This window comes from Encephalitozoon romaleae, chromosome V (assembly GCF_000280035.1).
Source record: "Encephalitozoon romaleae SJ-2008 chromosome V, complete sequence".
Classification (NCBI taxonomy): Eukaryota; Fungi; Microsporidia; family Unikaryonidae; genus Encephalitozoon; species Encephalitozoon romaleae.
This window is the reverse complement of record NC_024900.1, coordinates 54,564-75,677: the sequence shown is the minus strand read 5'-3', so window position 1 is coordinate 75,677 and position 21,114 is coordinate 54,564. Positions and strand designations below refer to the sequence as shown.

The 21,114-nt window shown below is 41.3% G+C and overlaps 12 protein-coding genes across 12 annotated transcripts; 6 read left to right on the top strand and 6 right to left on the bottom strand.

Annotated features, from left to right (window-relative positions):
* Positions 1 to 10: 10 nt before the first annotated feature.
* EROM_050550 (hypothetical protein) lies at positions 11 to 1,072 on the bottom strand (the record flags this gene model as incomplete). Its single annotated transcript, XM_009266210.1, has 1 exon — positions 11 to 1,072. One exon carries the CDS (start codon positions 1,070 to 1,072, stop codon positions 11 to 13), a length of 1,062 nt encoding a protein of 353 aa, XP_009264485.1.
* Positions 1,073 to 1,139: 67 nt separating this feature from the next.
* EROM_050540 (PI3/PI4 protein kinase) lies at positions 1,140 to 11,465 on the bottom strand (the record flags this gene model as incomplete). Its single annotated transcript, XM_009266209.1, has 1 exon — positions 1,140 to 11,465. The coding sequence occupies one exon, from the start codon at positions 11,463 to 11,465 to the stop codon at positions 1,140 to 1,142; it is 10,326 nt and encodes a 3,441-aa protein (XP_009264484.1).
* A 134-nt stretch (positions 11,466 to 11,599) lies between these two features.
* EROM_050530 (hypothetical protein) lies at positions 11,600 to 11,974 on the bottom strand (the record flags this gene model as incomplete). The annotated part of the gene is made up of 1 exon (XM_009266208.1): positions 11,600 to 11,974. One exon carries the CDS (start codon positions 11,972 to 11,974, stop codon positions 11,600 to 11,602), a length of 375 nt encoding a protein of 124 aa, XP_009264483.1.
* Positions 11,975 to 12,029: 55 nt separating this feature from the next.
* On the top strand, positions 12,030 to 12,752 carry EROM_050520 (TATA-binding protein-associated factor; the record flags this gene model as incomplete). Its single annotated transcript, XM_009266207.1, has 1 exon — positions 12,030 to 12,752. One exon carries the CDS (start codon positions 12,030 to 12,032, stop codon positions 12,750 to 12,752), a length of 723 nt encoding a protein of 240 aa, XP_009264482.1.
* Positions 12,753 to 12,867: 115 nt separating this feature from the next.
* On the top strand, positions 12,868 to 13,560 carry EROM_050510 (hypothetical protein; the record flags this gene model as incomplete). Its single annotated transcript, XM_009266206.1, has 1 exon — positions 12,868 to 13,560. One exon carries the CDS (start codon positions 12,868 to 12,870, stop codon positions 13,558 to 13,560), a length of 693 nt encoding a protein of 230 aa, XP_009264481.1.
* An 81-nt stretch (positions 13,561 to 13,641) lies between these two features.
* EROM_050500 (transcription initiation factor TFIIIB subunit Brf1) lies at positions 13,642 to 14,829 on the top strand (the record flags this gene model as incomplete). The annotated part of the gene is made up of 1 exon (XM_009266205.1): positions 13,642 to 14,829. The coding sequence occupies one exon, from the start codon at positions 13,642 to 13,644 to the stop codon at positions 14,827 to 14,829; it is 1,188 nt and encodes a 395-aa protein (XP_009264480.1).
* Positions 14,830 to 14,962: 133 nt separating this feature from the next.
* On the top strand, positions 14,963 to 15,238 carry EROM_050490 (putative synaptobrevin-like protein; the record flags this gene model as incomplete). Its single annotated transcript, XM_009266204.1, has 1 exon — positions 14,963 to 15,238. One exon carries the CDS (start codon positions 14,963 to 14,965, stop codon positions 15,236 to 15,238), a length of 276 nt encoding a protein of 91 aa, XP_009264479.1.
* A 45-nt stretch (positions 15,239 to 15,283) lies between these two features.
* Positions 15,284 to 15,643, bottom strand: EROM_050480 (hypothetical protein; the record flags this gene model as incomplete). The annotated part of the gene is made up of 1 exon (XM_009266203.1): positions 15,284 to 15,643. One exon carries the CDS (start codon positions 15,641 to 15,643, stop codon positions 15,284 to 15,286), a length of 360 nt encoding a protein of 119 aa, XP_009264478.1.
* A 231-nt stretch (positions 15,644 to 15,874) lies between these two features.
* Positions 15,875 to 18,082, top strand: EROM_050470 (hypothetical protein; the record flags this gene model as incomplete). Its single annotated transcript, XM_009266202.1, has 1 exon — positions 15,875 to 18,082. One exon carries the CDS (start codon positions 15,875 to 15,877, stop codon positions 18,080 to 18,082), a length of 2,208 nt encoding a protein of 735 aa, XP_009264477.1.
* A 5-nt stretch (positions 18,083 to 18,087) lies between these two features.
* On the bottom strand, positions 18,088 to 18,648 carry EROM_050460 (hypothetical protein; the record flags this gene model as incomplete). The annotated part of the gene is made up of 1 exon (XM_009266201.1): positions 18,088 to 18,648. The coding sequence occupies one exon, from the start codon at positions 18,646 to 18,648 to the stop codon at positions 18,088 to 18,090; it is 561 nt and encodes a 186-aa protein (XP_009264476.1).
* A 474-nt stretch (positions 18,649 to 19,122) lies between these two features.
* Positions 19,123 to 20,316, top strand: EROM_050450 (inorganic pyrophosphatase/exopolyphosphatase-like protein; the record flags this gene model as incomplete). The annotated part of the gene is made up of 1 exon (XM_009266200.1): positions 19,123 to 20,316. One exon carries the CDS (start codon positions 19,123 to 19,125, stop codon positions 20,314 to 20,316), a length of 1,194 nt encoding a protein of 397 aa, XP_009264475.1.
* Positions 20,317 to 20,383: 67 nt separating this feature from the next.
* Positions 20,384 to 21,040, bottom strand: EROM_050440 (CCAAT box binding factor subunit C; the record flags this gene model as incomplete). The annotated part of the gene is made up of 1 exon (XM_009266199.1): positions 20,384 to 21,040. One exon carries the CDS (start codon positions 21,038 to 21,040, stop codon positions 20,384 to 20,386), a length of 657 nt encoding a protein of 218 aa, XP_009264474.1.
* Positions 21,041 to 21,114: the final 74 nt, after the last annotated feature.

Here is a 21,114-nt window from a genome sequence, read left to right as displayed (position 1 = left end):
CCAAATTAAACTAAAAGTTCCCGCCCAAGTTATGTATAATATACCCTTGTAAGTTAGATCCAACGCCTACAACTAGAAGATTTCCTGCCCATCCAATGTCCGAAATGTACCCTTCTGTGGAGATTCTCCTCAACTCTTGCGAGTTCTTAGCGTTTATAACTGATATTGTGTGCTGAGATGCCTGAGCAACTACACAACTGTTGTACATCAATACTTTGTTACTAAACCTGATATTTGTAGGAACAAAAGTCGAATGGTCTTTGCTCTCCACAATCAGCCCCGAGCATGACGTCCCAAATACTCTTTCATTTCCTCTTGCGTCTCCTGAGGTTATGTTATAACCAAAGTCTTTTGTTCTGAATGCATTTGTAGACGTTTCAAAGACCCCCATGCTTCCGTCCATACATACAAACATCACCTCGTCTTTATCTATAATTGTTACCGATATACATGCTTTAAACTTATGTACTTTCATGAGTCTTCCTTTGAACACGTAGCATTCCCCCTCATGGGTCCCAACAGAAACAATACTACAGGAAGAGGCAGAGCATGTGATTTCACCATTCACCTTGAACAGAACAGCCCCTGATCTGAGTGACAAAACCTCTCCATCAGAATTGTAGATATAGAGTCTATCTCCACGGGCAACTCCTCGGACCTTTTTGTATTCAGTTGCTTTCTTCAGCACAATTGAACCGTCTTGGTAGGCATAGATCTGCAGTCTACCTCCATAGGTTCCACACCATATTTCCCAAATATCGTTTTTCACCACATTCAGAAACGATATTGAGTCTTCGACCTCCACGGTGGCATCGGGTGTACAATGGCCATCAACCTCATATTCAATGATCACCCCCCTCTCAACCTCCAGTCCCCTTTCCTCTATCTCCTTCTGAAGACATCCTTCAAGTAACCGCCCTTCTATATAGAATCTATAGCCTCCATCTCCACTAAGCACAGATCTTAGATAACGCTCGAGGTCTTCCACACAGAAAGAAGGGCTTACATGAAGAGGATCATGCTCAACATCAAGATGGCTTCTATCCACAAGCTTCACGAGAACTGTATCCATGGGTCATCATAGCCCCATTCTTTTAGTCAAAGAGTTGGTAAGAAAAGTAAATAACTTTAATAGGCTATTACATCCAGGACATATGCCTTGGATCTACCTGTGCCATCTTGAACACATCCATCCATTCGCTAACCATTGGGATCAAATTGTAAGTTCCATCTTCTCCCTTCCCAGTCATCTCTGCAATTTTACCTAGTATTACCTTATGGATTCCTCTCAGCCCTTCATCTGTCATGTCCATAAACTTACCTTCAAGTACGACCTTCAGTAAATCCTTGCTCCAGTCCTCTTTACTCATCATGTCTGCATAATAGTACATAATAGACAGCATCACTCCTTCTATCCCCTCCTTCCTAAAGAGCTTTTGGTATCCAGGCCCTATAACTCCGCCCTTCCCCCTGTTTGCCAGCTCTGAGTCCTCGTAGCAGATGTCCTTGTTCATGAACTGTCCACTGGCTTTGGTGATTACAATATTCCTAGGCCTCCTGTCCACAATCGAGAGCATGTACAGAAAGGCACTATTCACCGAATAACTCGAAAGAAGTCTATCCTTGAATCTGAAATATCCTCCCAGACATCCGTAAATAGACCTGAGATATTCATCAAGAAAGTTGCATACTTTAAAGGTATTATACATCTTCTCGTAAGCTATATACTTTTGGCGTTTAGAAGCCTCATACTTGTAGGTGCATGGAGCAATCCCTTCACCCTTTTCATTGCACCCGAGACATTCAACCTTGTTTTGTTTCAGATTGCTAACATACTTCTCTCTTTGCTTTTCAATACTGGCCTTAGCATTATTGATGAAGTTCTCATCCGACTCTTCGTCCCTAGAAACCTTCTCCCTCTTCCTTATGTTAGGGCATTCGTCTTCTAGAGTTACAGGCTTCTTACTCCTAACAAGCCCTCGACTCAGATCATATCTACTTTCGAAGTGGCCAGGGCTGTTTTCTTTTACCTCGTAGATAGATGCAAAATGGTTGAGATAGAGGAGTACACACTGGTCAATGCTTATGTTATATTTACAAAGCCCTTCTTCCAGTATAGAGTCTACATAATAGACAGGCTCCTTGATCCATTTCATTACGAGAACTTCACTAACAACGAATGGAACGTCTAACTTTAGCTCTGCTCCTCTTTTGCACAGATTTGGCTCCTCCCCCATGGCTTCGTTAATCATCAGAGACAGTTGGGGAATAGCAAGCTCAGAGAACCTAGTCTTCAATAACCCCTTCATCTCATATCTATATACTCTCCCATCATTTCCTCTCACATGAATTCGGTTACACCCCATCTTTTTTCTATACACATACGATTGTCTTGACTCAAACATCTCTATACTCACAAGGTTCTTGTAACTACTTCTTATTTCGGAGTACTGACCAAGCATCTTATGCTCATGGCAAGACCTGTAAAGCAACAGATTGACTTCAGATTCCTCAGGCTTATCCATCTTGTAGAAAGACTCCTCAACAACCTCCTGTATTTTGCTTTTGAAGCGAACCATTTCATCGATGTTCTCCAGCGGGCATATGCATCTCATCCCGAGAATCGAAGATATAAGCTCCTCCTTGAATCCTTTGCTCAAAGAGGAAAGAGAAATACAAGAAATCAGTTCGTTCAGAAGCATAGCATGCCCAGGTCCAGAAGGAACAACTCCATCCATGACATGCAACACTGCACTATCAAATATCCTTTCAATCTCTAGGTACACAAGTTCCTCTTCTTTGAAGATATGAGAATTGAATGAGTTGTGAAGATAATGAAGGATCTTCCAGAATTCCTTTCCAACCCGGGTATTTCTTATCCGATTGTATATGTGCATAATGTTTTCCAAGAAGAAGCACCTCTTCTCAAGGAGCTGCTCATTCGGCCTTACCTTGGAAATCCCATTATGGTTGTTCTCCATCTTCTTATATCTTTGCATCTTACATTCAGTGTCTTCCTTTCTAGGATATAGAGTTCTTTTTATTCTTTCCTTGGCTGCCTTAAGAGGCCCCATGACCGCTTGTGGATGTTCCTCAGATATTTTAGAAAGTATAACCTGTGCTAGCTCAGAATCCTCTTTTTCTAGTAATCCTATTAATTGGGGAATGAAGTATATGAATCTCGAGACATCAATTTCTTGAAGGATTTTATGGAATGTCTCTGTATCACATAATGAAGAATACTTATCCATAAGGAGAATCATCTTGAGAATCCCTCTCCTTGCTTTTCTACCACTACAGTAAGCTATCGCCTGAAGTAGTGCAACAAAAGCATCCTCCTTTGGACCTCCACTTTCCTTGTCAGCTCTGCCAAACAGAAAGCTTCCCCATGTGAGCCAGTTCTCTCCCACCACATTGCATATCTGTGCAGATTGCAGATAGAACTTCTCGGCATCAGAAACCTTTCCAAGCTTCTCACTGAACAGGCCCTTTAGGTTGAACAAAATAGAGCTCTGGGAATCGCTGAAGTGCTGGATGTTGGCTGACACACATTGGTCGGCTCCTATCTTATATTCCTTCTTTCCAAGAAAGCAAAGAAGCTCATAAACAACTTTCTGGAATGCATCTCCTACCTTAACACTACTCAGGTCAAACACTTCTTTAAGATGAAACAATGCTGCATCATAGTATCCCCTATCAATGGCTGCCTTGGAAAATGCATTTAATATTTTGGCTAATTCACTTGCTCCTTTAGATACCAACTCCTTTCTTGTCTTTATACTGCTTTCAACCACTTCTTTTGGAGAAAATAAACTAGATCCCGTAGGCCCTCCTCCTCCAGAAGGCCCCACCGTCTCTTCTAGGTACCCCCCTCCTGACAACTTGAACATCATCTCCTCGTTATCCACCTTCTCAATCATCCCTAATCGAGAATATACATGCCTTCTCCATGTCCTAAACAAACTCCATTGCTCAAAGGAGTCATATGTCGACGGCTCTTTATCCTTCCATCGGAATAATATTGATGTTAGGGCTTCCGCCGCATCTAACCTATCGTTGAGTATGGGCTCGGCCTCAACCATCTCTATTATGATCTGGAGATATGTAAGGAGCCTAGACCTTGCTCCACTCTCTGCTGGATAGTTCCTGAGCTCTGCAATGTTCTTTGCCAAGATATCCTTAATCTTTTCTGCCGAATACTTCATAAACGTGCTTGCAAATGTGTTATAGAATTCCTTTTCAAATACATTCCTTCCTCTATCAATTACATCTTTGAACTTTTCTATCGCTTCCTGAGATGTAAAACTGGAAAGATGCCACAATGACTCCCCACTTAACAAATGGTCTCCAGTTTCCATCCCCACCTCATAGCACACATCCCATTGCTGTAGTTCCCTTGCACATCTGATCCACTCGTCCTGCCATGCCTTATATTCACTCTCATTGAAAGATATTTTGTGTTCACTCGCCTTTCTTTGTATTTCTTCATAAAGAAATTGTGCTTCCTTTGTCTTTCCTATCTGCTGAAGAAAGTATGCCTGCATGGTTTCAGGGAAGCTGCACACAGACCGAGATATTCCAAAATACTCGTCATTGTTCATCAACTTTCTATATATCTCTACCTTTTGTCTATCGTTTGCATATCTCAATAGAGTGGCCCATCCATCTCCTCCTTTGAACACTTCTATCAACTCAGACAAGTCATTGTACTTGTAGATCGTCTCAAGGCCCCTAATAACTGCTCCAAGAACCTTTCCATCTCCCTTGATCCCCGAACAAAACTTAACAAGGCTTCCAAACACATTCCTGCATTGATCCTTATCAAATTCAGCCACCACAGTCTTCAGAATCCCACTCAATATAGGCAGTATGGAATCATCAAAATGATATAGAATGTCAAGGAGATCAGGCCTTGTTATTCTAGACTTATACAAATCAATATCTTCAAGGAGATTCATAATCAACTTAAACCCGTTACATTTGTCCACAATACCCTTCGAGCTCATCTTCTGTAGGGTCCAAGGATATTCCACCTCAACATCCGGCTTAATCCCGTAATACTTATCTGCAACTATCTCAGTCTTATAGCATGATGATATCATCATAGAAGCAATGACATATCCGGGATTTGTACTGTACCTCCACTCCAAGCCTAGAAGGCACCGAAGTCTTAGATACTTGTTCATAGGAATAGTCCGGTTCATTAGATCTAGATACCCGCTCCTCAGATCCTTGTTTCTGGAAGAAAGACCTTTCATAAAGAACTTTTGCAGACTGTCTGGAAACTTGGCTTCAGAATAGCGATAACTACTGAAGACAGGAAGCAGCACCTCACTAAGAAACTCAGCATCGTATCCCCTGCTATTCAGGAGACACACCATCCCAATCTTATCTGCAAGAGTTACTCGAAAATCAGACATAAAGAAGCTTATCTTACCTACTAAGGGATCTACACTCGTGTGCTTGTCTTCAAAAGCTTCTAAAAGAAACTTGGATGCCGAGCACACAACATCCTTCATTCCAGAAAATAAAGACAGAACATGGAGCACCTTCTCAAGCCCTTTATCCACATATCCCAGGATTTCATCCTTTCTATTTTTACTGTACTCTTTGAGTAAGTACTTGATCGTATCCAAGCATATTTCCATGTCTATGATATTGTCTTCACAATCCCCATCACTTCCACTCCCTCTTTCTCCAACCCTATCACAAAGTAGGCAAAGAAGATTATACAGCGTATTACAGTCATATGAAACAGATCCTAGTTCTTCAGAAACAGACTTATAGTTCCATATATCCATGTCTATAAGATACTTGATAACCTGGATTCCCAAAGCCCTTGACCTGAAGTGAGGTGCTATAATCGTCCAAATACTTCTCAAGAAACAACTCTTATAATCTTCACTCTTCTTACTATTTACCTCAGCCTCAAGAAACCCAAACAGGTTATTGAAATTCAATCTCTTAGGAGAATATTCTAGTAGTTCAAAGGCAAGCTCTAGATTATACCTCCCAAAAAGGTCTGCAGGCAAATTCAAGTCCGTATGTATAAACCTCACAAACACAAAGGTATATGCCTTCCTAATCATCTGGCAATGGTCCACAGATCCGGCCCTTGTCCCATCTCTTATAGAACACTTATCATGTAAAATCCCAAATAACTTGAATCCCATTTCTTGCTGGACCAGGTCAGAAGAGCTTAGGAGCTTATGAACCGACCCTAAGAGCTCAAGAGCAATCTTTCTGGTGATAAGTCTTGGGCGAGACAAAAGCAAAGGAAACAGAATCCACAAGCTTGTCTTAAACCTCACCTCAGACCGTAGTACAATCAGAATTATTTCTTCAAAGAGAAGAGGATCAAAGGCATCAACAACCCTTTCTAGGCAATACTGCGTGTATTTCCTATCCTCATATGGAAGCTTGAACAAAACCTCAAAGTAGATGTACAAGGGCTCAAATGTGCACAGGTAATACAATAAAAGCCCCCTAAGGTTTGTGTTGTGCAAGTTCTCCTTACAATATCCAATAAGACTTTCAGATCTGATCCCCAGTTCCACAAACAGCTCAATCAAAATATGTCCATTTTCCCCTAGTGAAGATCCAAACCTTTCGAGCGTAAGAATATTTCCTTTGTCAATACTTCGAACAATTCCTCGAAGAGCCTGAGAAGAGAGGCCACTGGTAAGATGCCTCGGATCTATTCCATCCACCGACACAAACCATGGATCCAGCTTGAACAGCATCTCAAGATTCTCTGGAGAAAACCTGTTGATGCACTTGCTAATCACTCCTCTCATCTCAATGCTATACTTAGGTCTGGCTTTCATATCCCCATAAATTCCAAGAATAACCTGAATGTCTGCAGGTTTCATTTCGTATCCAACAAGATTAAGAAGTCTATAAGAATATACAAATACACTCTTGTCTACAGAATCGTTTCCCTCCAGCCTGCAATATATTTGCGATATCCTCTCTGCAAGCCTGTCCTTCATTCCAGATACTATTCCTCTTAGTTTTTGAGAATCATTGCATAGGCGAGAACATAAGTTGTAGGCTGATGGATCCTGGATTCTTCTAAACATGCAGCTTATAAACTGTGGCCCAAGGGATTCCACATACTTGATCATTTGAGGATATATCTTCGAAGTATAGCTCTTAACATATCCATCCAAGGCAAAGTATGTCTCTAGGATCTCACCACACAACCCTTCCTGGTTCTTAAGATAGATCCCTATCTCATATGCCCTTGCTAGCATAGAATACTTATCATTCTGGGCAATAATGGCAAACTCCTTGGGCACCCGGAACTCTTTCAGGATCTTCAGAACCAACATTCCTATTCTAGGATTCTCAGGAATTCTATCTGTGGAATGAACACACTGCAGCATATTAAGTACCTTGTAATCAACTTTCTCAGATAAGCACCTCTCAACCTCTGAGGTTATCACACTTTCTGTCTCCTGAGGTTTGGCATCGTATGCCGCTCGAAGATAATCCGTGGTGTCATCCGAAATATATCTTAACAGATATAGACCCCCCATCCTTATCTCCTCAAAGGACTTCCTATGTTTAATAACAAGCAGGTAGAACTCCCTTATCCAATGCATCAGCTCTTCTGCTTCATTATTGAACCGTAGAGAATGCACTTCCCTATGCCTATATGCCTCCCTCTTGCAGTTTCCACAGAACACATCCATTGTATTCTTCAGGGCAATCTCCATTAAGTCTCTCATAGATAGTTCTGATAACTTCTTGTAAACACCTCCTAGAACAACCCCTATGTCTTCTTCACTTTCCATTGGCTTCATGCCACATCCACACAACTTCTCTCCATCCATCTTTTCGTTTCTTTCTCGGCAATCAAAGTTCATATGAATTCCTTCTGTTCCCTTCCATTCACTGTTGCTTGCAATACTGTCCAAGAACTTCTCAACAATATATTTCATCTCACAATCATCAAACGGGCATTTTCCCTCCTGTACACAGAATACAAATGCTTTCAAATGCATTATCATCATAGCCCTACTTTCAATCACATACTCCTTCTTAAAAAACCCAAATACTATGTCTTTATGCTTCTCCAGAAGCTGGGGTCCATAGCTCTGGAATACCTCTCGAAGCACAGCCTTGGAAAACTCTGCAACGTCCTTCCTGTTATCAAAAAGCCCGGCCACAAATGGTCTGAAGTGCGATGTCATAAAGTATCTCTCAGTTCCCTCAGAAAGCAAATAGTTTCTGATCCCTCTGTACCTGAATCTCAAAATGAAGATGACAAGCTTGAGTGGAAGAGAAAAGTCTTCGGATCCTCGAGGAAGAAGATACAGGTATGTATGCGAAAACGAGTCCTCGGGGATCCGAAGCATCACAAGCTCCCTAGTAGGCATGGTCGCTGCAAGACATAACATCCCATTGATCCCGGAATCCCTACACTTTTTACCGGACGATCTGCACATCAACTTGAACCTTGAAAAAATACTTCCATACATCTCGATGCAGAAGTATTCAGACTTGTTTCCAAGGAGCTCATACATTTGAGCAAACATGATGGAAAGAATCTTGAACGGCATCGGGTTCTCAACATCAGAAAATGATTCAATGAGTGCATCCAAAAACGTGTCCGTGTTGAGAAGAACTCTGAAGCTTTTGCTTTTAAACCCATGGAATGAAAATATCCTGATAAGCAACACAGTTCCAAAGATCGAATGAAGAAGCTCTTGAGCCTTCTTTTCAAAAGGAGTTCCATGACAGCTGAAGAGTGCAAGAATCCCGTCGTATATGTATTGAGCCAGATGCTGACTATCCGAGCACTTTCTATCACACAAAGATGAAATGATCCCGTGAATGGAGTACACGCAATCCAATGCATCAGGCACATTTCTTACCTCCTTCATTTCGTCAAGAAGCCCGGTATAGCATTTCACGACCAAATCCTTCTTAAAGAATCCCCATCCCATAAGATGATACATCACATTTGTTATAAGTCTGAATGCTGCATCCCTGGCTTCCTCCTCATTACTCCTGGGACCTATTTTCCTAAACCTGATAAGAAACCTCTCAGATCCAAAATCGTCTTCAGATGGTTCGAAGGCCCCTCTTATTTTCTGCACTGCATCGAAAAACAAAAGATGTGCAGGAACCCCATGCTTTCCATCTATAACAAGCCTTATGAGCTGCAAATCCTCATTTGTCTCTTTAAACCCTTCGTAGTCTCTAGTAAATATCTTGTGATAGGTCTTGAGCTTCCCTAATATTCTCGAGCATAAATATGATACAGTTTTATCCTTAAGATCTCGCACAACGCTCTTCAATATGCTTTTCCATGTTCTCTCGAGCCCTGTAATCTTTTCTGGAGTCGAAAAATCAATAACGTATACAAGGATCGATAGTGCCCTGACTTTTATTGCCTTGTTCAGCATCAATGCCTTTTCAATGGGTCTTATGAGAAACTGAATGTCCGACTCAAGCAGGTTGATACTTATTGGTAATGCAAATATCATCTCTATGAATATGTCCCTGCCTTGATTCTCATAGAGCCTCATAAGATGCTCGACTATTCTTGGAAAATTGTCAAAGATGTATTTCTGAAAGAAACTACTCTTCTCTGCCATCGACCCAAAAATATTGAAAACCTCCAGTAGAACCTCGAAATGCAGTATGTTCTTGGGATTAGCAGTCATCAGCGTAGAAATTATTCTGTGCATGAAGAACGTATTTACTCGTTTTATCTTCTTTATGTCATTTCCAAAGAACGGGACAATGTATTTCATTGCCCTTTTGACAAAGTCAAAGTCTCCGCCGTTAAGCTCATCAACAAGCCGGGGGAGCATGTACATACTGAGTGTATTTCCTAAAACTGCAGAACTGCTGGCCAGCTTCCATATTCCAAAAAACTCTTTGTTCTTTTTACTATACTCCAGAATTCTTTCCGAACAGCACTTGATTATGTCAATAGCAATGTTCTCCCTAATAAGTGTCAGCACAGAGAAGAACCCTTCGATCCTTTGCTCCTGGCATAAGAATTCATGAGAAAATACGTCGAAAGAATCCTCAAACATCTCATAGAGTATATGGATCTCAGGTACAGAGAAAATAATTGTATTTCCAGATTTCTCAAGAATTCCAATTCGTCCGGTCAGCTCTCTAAATCCACAGATGAATCTTGCCATAGCCTTCTTAAGTTCCTCCTTTTTGTCAGAAGACACCAATCCTGCCAGTCCTTTAATTCCTTCAAACCCGTCTTTCATGTCGTAAAAACTCCTGAGATAAACCTCATAAAGTTCCGTCACATCCCCGGCCTTGTTTCCAAAGTATTTGCATATATTCTCTACAGCCTCTAGACAAACACATAGAGCTTCAATGTGCTGCTCAATTATGTCCTCCACATTCCCCCCTCCCAATAGCCCCATATCACTGCCTTCTGAAACTTCTTTAGATAGCTTCTTGATTAAGGAACAAGAGAAAAAAAGAACATTAGACACTCTCGATCCAAACTCCATGTACGCCGCCTTGCTAAGACCCTCTTTCACATATCCAAGCATGTCGTTCAGCATTCTAACTCCTTTAGTGTTCATGGGCAATGCATCTGGTGAGAACAGAAACGGAACCATATATATTTTATCCATCATGGGAAGAACCATATCCTTGTTTCCCACACACATTTTGGTAAACAAGATGTATATCTCCTTTCTAAGATCCAAGATCTCAGAGGGACAGTAGTACATCCCAGCAAATGCAGCCTCGGAGGCAAGCATATGGTAGGGTCCAGATTTCGACACGATGGGGAGCTGCTCATATGTCAGCTTGAGGAGGCTACAGATTCCAGAGCACATGCTTATTGAAAACATCCTTTTGTGTACTATCCCATCCATAAATCTTCTGTTCTCAAAAACCCTCCTAACGTACCCATACACACGGGCCAGAAATTGATCGATCTTGGTGGCATGATACTCTAGGCCATGGAAAAAAGCCCTGGCATGTGTCAATATCTCAGTAAGGGTAAACAGTGATATCTCCGTAAGGCTTTCGTCTCCATTTTCCATATTAGCAAAGAGATCGTGAACAGTTCCTAAAAGCACCCCTATGTGCACATCTATCAGATCTCCGGTGATAACCCCTGACCTGCTCAAGGAGCCTAGCGCCTTCAACGACAGAATCGCATTTGGGAGGTTGTCGTTTCGAAGTACATTGTGAAGGGCATGTACCAACCCCATACTCCGAATGTCCTTCAAAGAAAATTTGTTCAGAAGTCTAAGAAGAGTATACCTCATCTCATTTCCTCCGGACATAAATGATGACTTCTTCTCAGGTTCTATGCTGTTGAGTACCTGCGTAGCAAACAAAACCAATGGCTCGAGAAATTCTTGCGGAGAGAAAAGTATCTCAAGGAACCCTCCACTTTCCATGTACATTTTGAGCCGCCTGACCTTTACCTCGTTTGATTCAACACCTGTAAAAAGCTCCTTCATCATGGGTTTTTCCTTTTTTTCTTTCTTCTCGGAAAAAAATTGTCTATAAAAAGCATGAGGCTTATAGATGTAATATGATAAAAAGGTTTATTTGAAAAGTCATTCCAACCTTCACAAGACAATCCAAGCCTTTCTCATATCTCTCCTATCTTTTCCACCATGCTTCTAAAGGCATCAAATGTCTTTCTCTTGTTGATAATCCGGGTCTCCTCACTCTTGACATCGCTTTCGGATCTCTCGAAATACCCCAGAACATCCCTATTCTCTCTTACATAGTTGACATACTCATCAGGCATCCCATAATGAGGAGTAAGATCCTTTAGATCATTGCACAAGCCAACTACCTCCTTGATTATGCTGACAGGAAACTCCGATAAGCTTCTATTGTCACAAATACCTGACAACAATTCAAACTTTCTGGCTATTTCCAGGGAAATGGTTTCAATATTGTCCGTAGAAGCTTCCTTTGTAAATCCGATTCTCAGGCCATCCTTCATGTAAGACTTCATTGGGGCTTTGATATATCAGCCTCTTTCCATGTGCTGAAACCAAAGCCCCGGCAATATGGAGCGACAATTTATCCTTAGACTCCACGAAACAATAAAGCATGTGGTGGACCTCAAGAGTTCGACATTAGATGTATGCAATGACAAGTCTGTTGTTCTGGTGCACAATGGTAAGAGATATCCGGGAATAATTGTGAGACTTCCATGCATAGTCGAGTCACAGAAGACCATGGATGGTAGGCAACACTATAAAGTTGCAGATATATCTACACTTGTAGTTGTGTATCCGCATGGTGATTTTGACTTTGATAAGGAGAGAGAGATGCATGAGCTGAGTGGGCTGTGCCCTCCACTAAAATATGTGAAGGCGAGGAGATTCCGAAAGAAGAATAGCAAGGTTGAATATGTTGAGGAGATCGAGAGGAAGGTCAACGAGCTTCTAGAGAAAGATATGAAGGCTATATCTGTTGAAGTGGTTACAAAGGAAGAAAAGGAGGACTCGGATGATTTGGATGTGCTTGCTGCAGAGATTGAGAACAAACTAGCAGATCATGAGGAATTGCATCAGGAAGAAGTTCAGGCTTGCCCTCCCGAAGCGGACGAGAAGAAGGAAGAGAAGCCAAGAAATGCAGAGGTTGAGAGGTTAGAGAAGAGTATTGAGGAGAAAAGGAAACAGATGGAGAGCGCACTTAATCCTATTCTCCAGAAGAGATTTGAATCACAGCTTGGAGTTTTGATGAAAGAGCTTGAGGAGATGAAGAGGAGTTTAGAGGTAGAATGAAGGATGGGGCGAAGTGAAATAAATATCGAATTGGTGTGACAAAGTTTTTGAGTTAGTAGTAGGTTAAATGGACACATGATTTGGAGAATGAAAAAATTACTCCTTGAGATTTTAGATGAAATCAAACATGAATACCAAGATATTGAAACTTGCAGTTGTAGAAGTATTGTCACAGAGTGGGTTTGACAAGACCGCCGACCAGGCGTTGAATGTCCTGACAGACGTTTTGAGATACTACATTGAGCAGCTTGGATGCAGAATGAAGAGGAGACATGGAAAAGGAGTCGTTCCCGAAATGATGTGCAGGATTCTTGTTGAAGAGACATATGGAGAGTGTGAGTACCAGGTTCCAGAACTTCTATCTTTCTTGAGATATCAGGTGACTGTGAAGAATTACCTGAGCGATAGATATAATGTGGGGAGCGAAGAGTCTATTCTCCACATTCTCAGAGTTCTCCCAAAGAATGCACAACTAAGGATGGTAATGAGAAGTGGAGGTAACTTGAGGGAGATGAATGAGGTTGAGAGGGAAGTAGTTGAAGATGATGTAAAGTTTGATGAATTTACTAAGGAGTTTGTTAAGTCGAGTTTGCTAGAGGCAGGTGAAAGAGAGGTAAGGGAATACAGATTTGAATCTGCTGATCTTATTGGAGGAGAGCCCCAGAAGAGAGTGAGGGTTGGAGATATTGAGTTCAACGAGATTTTAGACCGGAAGCAGAAGGAAGTGGAGTTTCTGCAGGAGCCCAATACACTTGTAAGGGACTTCGGGGGTTGGAACAGCCGATATGTTTTCAAAGGATATGAGTGACAGATTACATGTTTTTATAATAAATGTATTTCTTAATTGAATGTTATTATCCAGGATTTTTAGACCTTCTTTGTCTACCCCATGGGTATATGTTCCAACTGTTCTTCGGGAGACTTCGCAGAAGACACGGCGCAAGGGGCAGTCTATTGCACGACATGTGGGATGGTACAAGAGGAGAATGCCATAGTTGCATCACTAAACTTCAATACTGAGGGCCCCAAGGCTACTCTTAATGGACAGATTGTTGGTATTGATTCTAGGAATGTTGGGACTGGGTTTGTTGACTCGAGTTATTACATCAAGAACACTATAAGTGGGATATGTGCATCGCTTGGGCTTGGGATTGACCATGTCGAGTGTTCCTTCAGATGGTATAAGCTTCTTCTTCAGTATAACCTTAGCAAGGGGAAGTCTATTTTGTATACTCTAAGTGCCTGTATTTACATTGTCTGCAGACAGGAGAAGACACCCCATATGCTGATGGACTTTTCAAATGCATTGCATATTGACGTGTTTAAGATAGGTAAAAGCTTTTTGAAGATAACAACCATGCTTGGAATTGACATTCCTTTGATTGACCCATCCTTGTACATGCCTCGTTTTGTTTCTCGGTTGAGATTCGAGAGTAGCGAGGTACTAGGGCTTTCTCTAAGATTAATAAGCAGGATGAAGAGGGATTGGATTGTTGTTGGAAGAAGGCCAAACAACCTGTGTGGAGCAGCCCTTCTGATTGCCTCCAGAATAGTTGGAGAGGAGAGAAGCATATATGAGATAGCAAAGATAGTCCATGTTTCTGTAAGCACCATAAACAAGAGGCTGAAGGAGATAGGGGACACTGAGAGTGCGAACCTTAGTATTGAAGAGTTTAATGCAACATGGATAGACAAAGAGGAGGACCCACCCTCTGTTAAGCTAAGGAGGATGGAGATGGCAAAGAAACAAGAATGTGAATCTGGAAGTACTGAGACAGTTCCATATTCCACTCCCCAGAGCAGTATTGACAGTGACATCCTTTCTGATTCTGAAGAGATTGAAAGAAACATCCTTTCTCCTGAAGAGACTAAGAGGAGAGAAATTGTCTGGGAAGAAATGTATGGAGAATTTATGAGAGAGAGGGAGAAGAGAGTGAAGAGTAGTGTGAAGAAAGGGAAAAGAAGAAGAAGAAATGAGGAGTTTGGGTCCATTGTTGAAGCATTTAGGAGTTTGGATAGGAAGATTTCCGGAAAGTTGAATTACCAAGCGATTGAGAGCATTTTTGATAAGCTGTAAGAAATGGAATGGCATGACTAAATTATAGTGCTTAGCAAGGGGGTGCATAGCCCTGGAAGTGCAGCGATATTTATTTATATCTGAGATATAAGGAGTTTTAAGGGGCAATATATGAAACAAAGGATTATTTACCATGGGAGACGAAGTCACACAAAAGATAGAGAAGGAGGTGGAAGACCTCCAGGGCGCCCTTAAGGAGCAGTTAAAGGCACAAAGGGATCTTGGGGATCTGGAAACGAATCTGAAATCGGAAACGTTCACATTGGAAAAAACAACTGAAGAGCACAAGGCAGCTACTGAAGAGGCCAAGAACAAGTTGTTCTGGAAGAACTTCAAATACTTCCTTATTGCAGGAATATTAATAATATTGGTTCTATTTGGGATCTTTGGAAACATCTTCAAAGGGTGACAAAGACTCCCAGCTTACATAAAAGCTTTTAATACATCTTGAAGTCTATCTTTTACTGCCTATTCTTGATGCAAGTATTATCCTCCTTAGCTTGAAGTCCATGATCTTGACTGTTCCTGCCAGAGTGGCGGACACGTTTGGAAATGGAGGGGAACCTCTCCGATGAAAAACATCTGACAATTTCTTATGTATCCTATGGAAGTTTATTCCATGCTCTTTATATATGTTGGATGTTCTTAGATCGATTATCTGTGGACGATCAGATAGTTTCTTCTCAATGAGATCCCTGTTTAGCCTCATCATTCTTCTGGAATTATTCCTGCTCAGCTGTACCTCCTGTATCCTTCTATTCCTCACCGGGAAGTCCAGGTACTTGATAACTTCGTACAAGACATCGCTGTTCATTCACGAGATACTCTGAAACACTTAAAACTGGCTTGATTTGATAGTCCAATGGATTTATATGTGGGTATCATGAGACACAATCATTCCGATCAGGAAGTGCCCATTTGACATTATGTGCTTTCCAATTACGGATGATGGGTTTTGAAGAACGATGAACAGGCACTCCTCTTCAAGGAATATGACAACCTTTAGACACCATAAAATTTACTATTTCCATCGCCCTCTTCAAAAATGAGGCTAGAAGACCTGTTTGTTAGGCTAAGAGAAGATCCGTCTGCAATGCCTGAGATAGAAAGAGAAGTCCAGAGGTGTGTGGACTCTCCTGATCTTGCACCTGCAAAGGAGCTGATGAATTCCACAATCCCTGAGGTCACCTTCTATGGTCTGAAGGTTATTGAGCACAGAATTAAAAGCAAGAAGATGTCAAATATTTCTCCTGAAGAGGAGATGAGCTTTATGTCAGATGTAGTTCAAGTTAGCAATGCCGACAAAGCAGCGCAGGTATTTGCCTTACTCGGGATTTATGAATGGCCCTCTAACTTTCCTCAGTTCTTTTCTATCATCATTGACCTTCTTTCTCATAGAAAGGAAATGGGATACAAGATCCTAGAGAACTTTCTCTATCTGTGCAACTACAGCCAAGAAATTAATGAGGAAAGAAAGGATGAGCTAAAGAGAGGATGTGGGGTTATGTCACATGCATATATGCCTTTATTCGATGATTCCATGGCCAAGCACATTATTCCAATACTGACCGAATCTCTTAAGATGATGCCTCGAACCTTTGACTGCAGTATAGTATTAAGAAGAGGTAGCGAGTTTCCTGACAAAACCATTGAGTTCTTGAATGACGGGATGGACATGCTTGATGTAGAGAGCGTTATTGATCTTGCATCTCACATGGACATTTCATATGGGATGATCATGTGCTTCAACAACTTAAAGGATAAGGCACCTCGGGTGGGGAATGTCAAGAAGATGTATGAGTATGTCTTTAAGGGGCTTCGGAAGGATTTGATTACCTTTTCTGCATCCATTGAGTTTTGGACAAAGCTCTTCAGCCGTGACGGGGTAGAGGAGATAGTTGGAGAGGTGCAGACAGAAGTTGTTTCGATTTATCTTAGTATTGATGAAAGGCAAAGAACAGAAATAGAAGGTGAAGTATTTGGACTCTTCAATGTTATCTGTAGAAACTATCCAAACATTGCCATCAGCTTCATTAATGTTAATGGGGACTGTATCGGAAGAAAGCTTGCCCTCTACTTCCTAAAGAAGCTATTTGGGTCTTCTGCTTCAAGTATTCCAAACGACTTAACATTCAGAGATCCTGTTCTGCGCTGTTCATTAGCCATCTATAGAAAAGACCTCTCTGCTGTGGATTACATTCAATATTTCGATCTTGGCGAAAAGGAAGCCTGCAGACTTGTTATTAAGATCCTTGAGATGTTTCCATTGTCAATTCCCCAACTCGAGAACATACTAAGTAGGTGTAATATCCCTGACAAAACTTATGCAAATGAGGTTATTGCAGAGTGTTTTACAAGGCTTGGGCGAGAGGAGGAGTTCACCGAGAGATGGACACGGGACGAGACCATAAGATTCTTCTTCTACCTAAAGAGGCAGCCAGAGAAGTTCCGTAGATTTGCAGGATCCTATTACAGAGCCTTTCTGGAGAAATCACCTTTCGATAGATGTTTTGCCATTCTCAAAATGCTAGGAGATGTTCCTGAAGAAATACTTCGAAAGATTTATTCTGATATAGATACCTATCCAGCCATTGATATCTCCTGCTTCAATAGAGACCTTCTGGGTTATTTGAAGAATCCAAATCCCTTCATCCAGAAAGAGATTACTAGACTTATCAACGAATGGAGAGTTTCTGAGGATCCAGGGGATCTTGTTGCATGTGTGAAGTCATTGGTGCATGTGATTGGAAGTGCGTCAAGCCTCTCTGGAGGACATAAGTTCTGCCCATATGTCAATGAATTGATTGAAATTCTCCAAGTGGACGATCCAACAGTTGTGAAGAAGGTATCTGAAACGTTCAACAGTCATACGGGGCCGTTTGACACACACAGAGCTGTTTATCTTTTCATGGTGTCATATAATTCAGGAGCACTTGAGAGTGCACATTCTTCAATCATATCATCTCTTACCATATGCATAAAGCAAAAAGATGGAGCAAATGCCTTCAGTGACACTTTAGGAATAGATCAGTCGGCATGTATAAACCTAAGAGAGGACGTGCTGAAATCCCAGACAAGAAGAGCTCAGGGTCTCGTCAGAGCCTTTTTACACTCCTACAAAGGAAAGCCTCTTAATTCTCTCTACGCTAATGACTTCAAAGTTAAAGGACAAAACTTCCTTGAAAAGATCCCTACAAGAAAGGAAATCGAGCTTGAGATAGAAAGATCCTTTTTCGAAGACGGGGTTCAATAAACTTTTTAATCGTTCTTGGACTTCAAAAGGGTTGAAGTTGATGCAATATCAAACACAACTAAATTCTTCTTTTTCAGCCTCTTTCCAAAGAATTTCAAGATCTTTGCCTTCCTTTCATCGACAGTTTCCCCTGCTTCACAAACGACATAATCCTCGTTTAGTTGCATCTTCTCATCTTTCATGGTCACAGGCAAAATCTCAATCATCTCCTTGTTCCTTACCACCTGCTTTTCTATAACAACACGGGAAGGACAGATGTCGTTCTCTTCAAGAAAGTCCTCGTACTCATACGATTTTGCCTTTTCAATAGCACCTTCATCTCCGAACATCAGGAAAAAAGAATCTGCAGGCATCGAAGGCATGTTATACACAGCACTTGCCATCTTCTTTCTTGTAAACAGAATCTTAGACGTCCCCTTAAAGTCCTCCCTGATCTTCTTGAGTATAACATTAGGTATCCCTGGGTTTTCGATCACAGCAACAAGAGGGTATTTCTCTGCATAATTTCTAATCTTTTCCATCTCTGCTTGTCTTTTTTCCTTGTTCTTCTTTGTAACTGTACCCATGTGCTCAGGGATGCCAAAATTTTTCATAACCATCTTCACTAAATGATATCAAACCTCTTCATAAAAATCAAAAGGAATGTGGATGATACTAAAAACATTACAACCAGGAACCAAATAGACACAAGTCCCATCTTTGATCCATTTGAAAACTTTGGATACACTCCAGATGTCCTCAACCCAAAAAGATGGGTATGGTCCTGTCCTATGCAAAACATATTCTTTTGGCCCTTCCTGATCTCCTCCGCCGTCCTTTCTATCTGTGCTATCAGCATTCTTCTTTTCTCTTCGTCAACCAGCATCGACATGTGCATTCAGTCTTCGGATACTTTATTATTATAAGGAGGTAAAGGAGTCTCTCAATCCATAAAGGAGAAATTGAGATTAAGGAGTGAGGACTCATACTACGTCTAAGTTCTTCCAAAGAAGCCACTTGTTTCAGGTTTTATTTTTAAGAACCTAAGAAGAGGGTAACAAATGGCTTTACTGAAAGAAAAGCTAAAGCTGTTCTTTGAAGTAAATAAGGAAAAGATTCATTGTGAAGAAGTTTTAGTTGCAATGGGCAATGAGGCATGTGACCTTGATTCGTTTATAAGCTCTCTGGTGGTTGCATATGCAGAAGGTGCTGTCCACGTTGTTAACATGAGAAAGGAGGTTTTTGTAGCAAAGGGGGAAATTATGTGGGTCTGTAAAGAGTTTGGAATAGACGTAGATGACCTAATATTCCTAGTCAAGCCAACACTACACTTTTCTTCAAAGGCAAGAAAGATAGGAGCATATTTTGATTCTGGAGAGAAGGAGTATCCCGTGTGTGGTAAGAAAATAAAGCTTCTCCTTACAGACCACAACCAGCCTGCTGAGGAACTTGAAGATTGTGAAATTGAGTTAATCATAGACCATCATATGGTTGAAAGGAGTGTTTCTCCTGCAAAAAGAATATACATCGATCTGGATGTCGGATCTGCAACCACATTAGTTTCAAAGTATCTTGGAGAGGATCTGGCAAGAAAGAACCATTCTCTCCCATCTTTTACAAAGTCTCAGAAAGATAAAGAGACCCTTTGCTCGGCCTTTGCTAAGCTCCTTCTTATTCCGATTCTCATGGATACCGGCTTCTTAAAGAAACGCACAAGTGTATTCGATATGGCTGAATATAGGAGGTTGAAAAGGTTGGCAGATGTAAAGAAAAAGAAATTGAAAGGAATAATAAGGGCTTTGAAGAATGCTAGGAAGAATGACTCTGGACAGGAGACAGGCCTTATACTTCAGAAGGATTTCAAAACCTTCCATTACAGGGACTTCTTCTTTGGAGGATCCACTGTGAAGTATCCATTTGAGGATTGGGCGGACAGAGAGGGAAGGAATATCAGTAGGATTCCCGAAGAGAAAGCAGGGATAGCCTTGATGGTGGAGATAGAGAGTTTCAGGAAGGCAATGGGGCTAGACTTTTTCTTTGTGGCAACCAAGGCCAAGGGCTCCAGAAATATAATCTTTGCAAACTTTCCTTTTGCAAGGCAGATAGCCGCTAAGAACCAGATGAAGAGCATCGACTACAAAGGGTTAGAGTATTATTCTGCAAGTAAGAATCTAACAAGAAAGTTACTTGTCCCTGAGATAATCAAGGCCATTGATGGGTACACACATGGCCCAAATAAAAATAAAGATTTATAGTAGTGGAACTCAGCTTACCTTCAAGAATAACCGCAACTAAGTTTATTACAAACTTTCTAATGAAAAGTCATCTGAAGGATCCTCCGGGCGTCATATCTGTAGGCATGTCTCTATTGAAAGAAATATCAAATCCCCTTCTATAATCATCCACATGGGGATTGGTAATAGATTCAGGAATTTCATTCCCGATTCGATGATCTTGGGAATAAAACCCTTGGTGATGTGTGGTCCCCATTTTCTCGGCCATGTTTTCCATCATCTGCCTCTCGCTGAGACGGTGCTTTGTATATCCATCCCCTACTCTAGGAGCAAACTCTTCTTCTCCATGGTGCACCTTATTCGGCACCAGGTGATTGAATGGATGTAAGAGATCATTTCTTGGGACAATATAGACGAGAAAGTCAAACATCTCAGAAGTCTTCACTGCTGCAGTCAGATCCGATTTTTGCAGTATCCTTCTCTTGTTTTCTTCTGTGTTTATCCATGCACGAAGAGTGAGCTCCTCAATGAACTTCTCTGTTATCATCGAGAACAGGACAGGAACCTCTGAAGCAACCATCCGGACCCCCTCTTCTATTTTCATCAGCCGTTTTATGCGTGCAAGAGGCAGGTTCAGATCCTTCAAAAGTATCCTCTCCTCTACCGCCGCTTTGAAGGTTTGATGCCAGAATTTGCTAATCCTCTCGTCTAATAGGCCATACTCATTCCTCATCCTCCCAATCATCTGTTTCCCAAAATTAAATACATTTTCTAATACAAAACACGTTTCGGATAATCATGGGGCTGAGCTTCTGCATG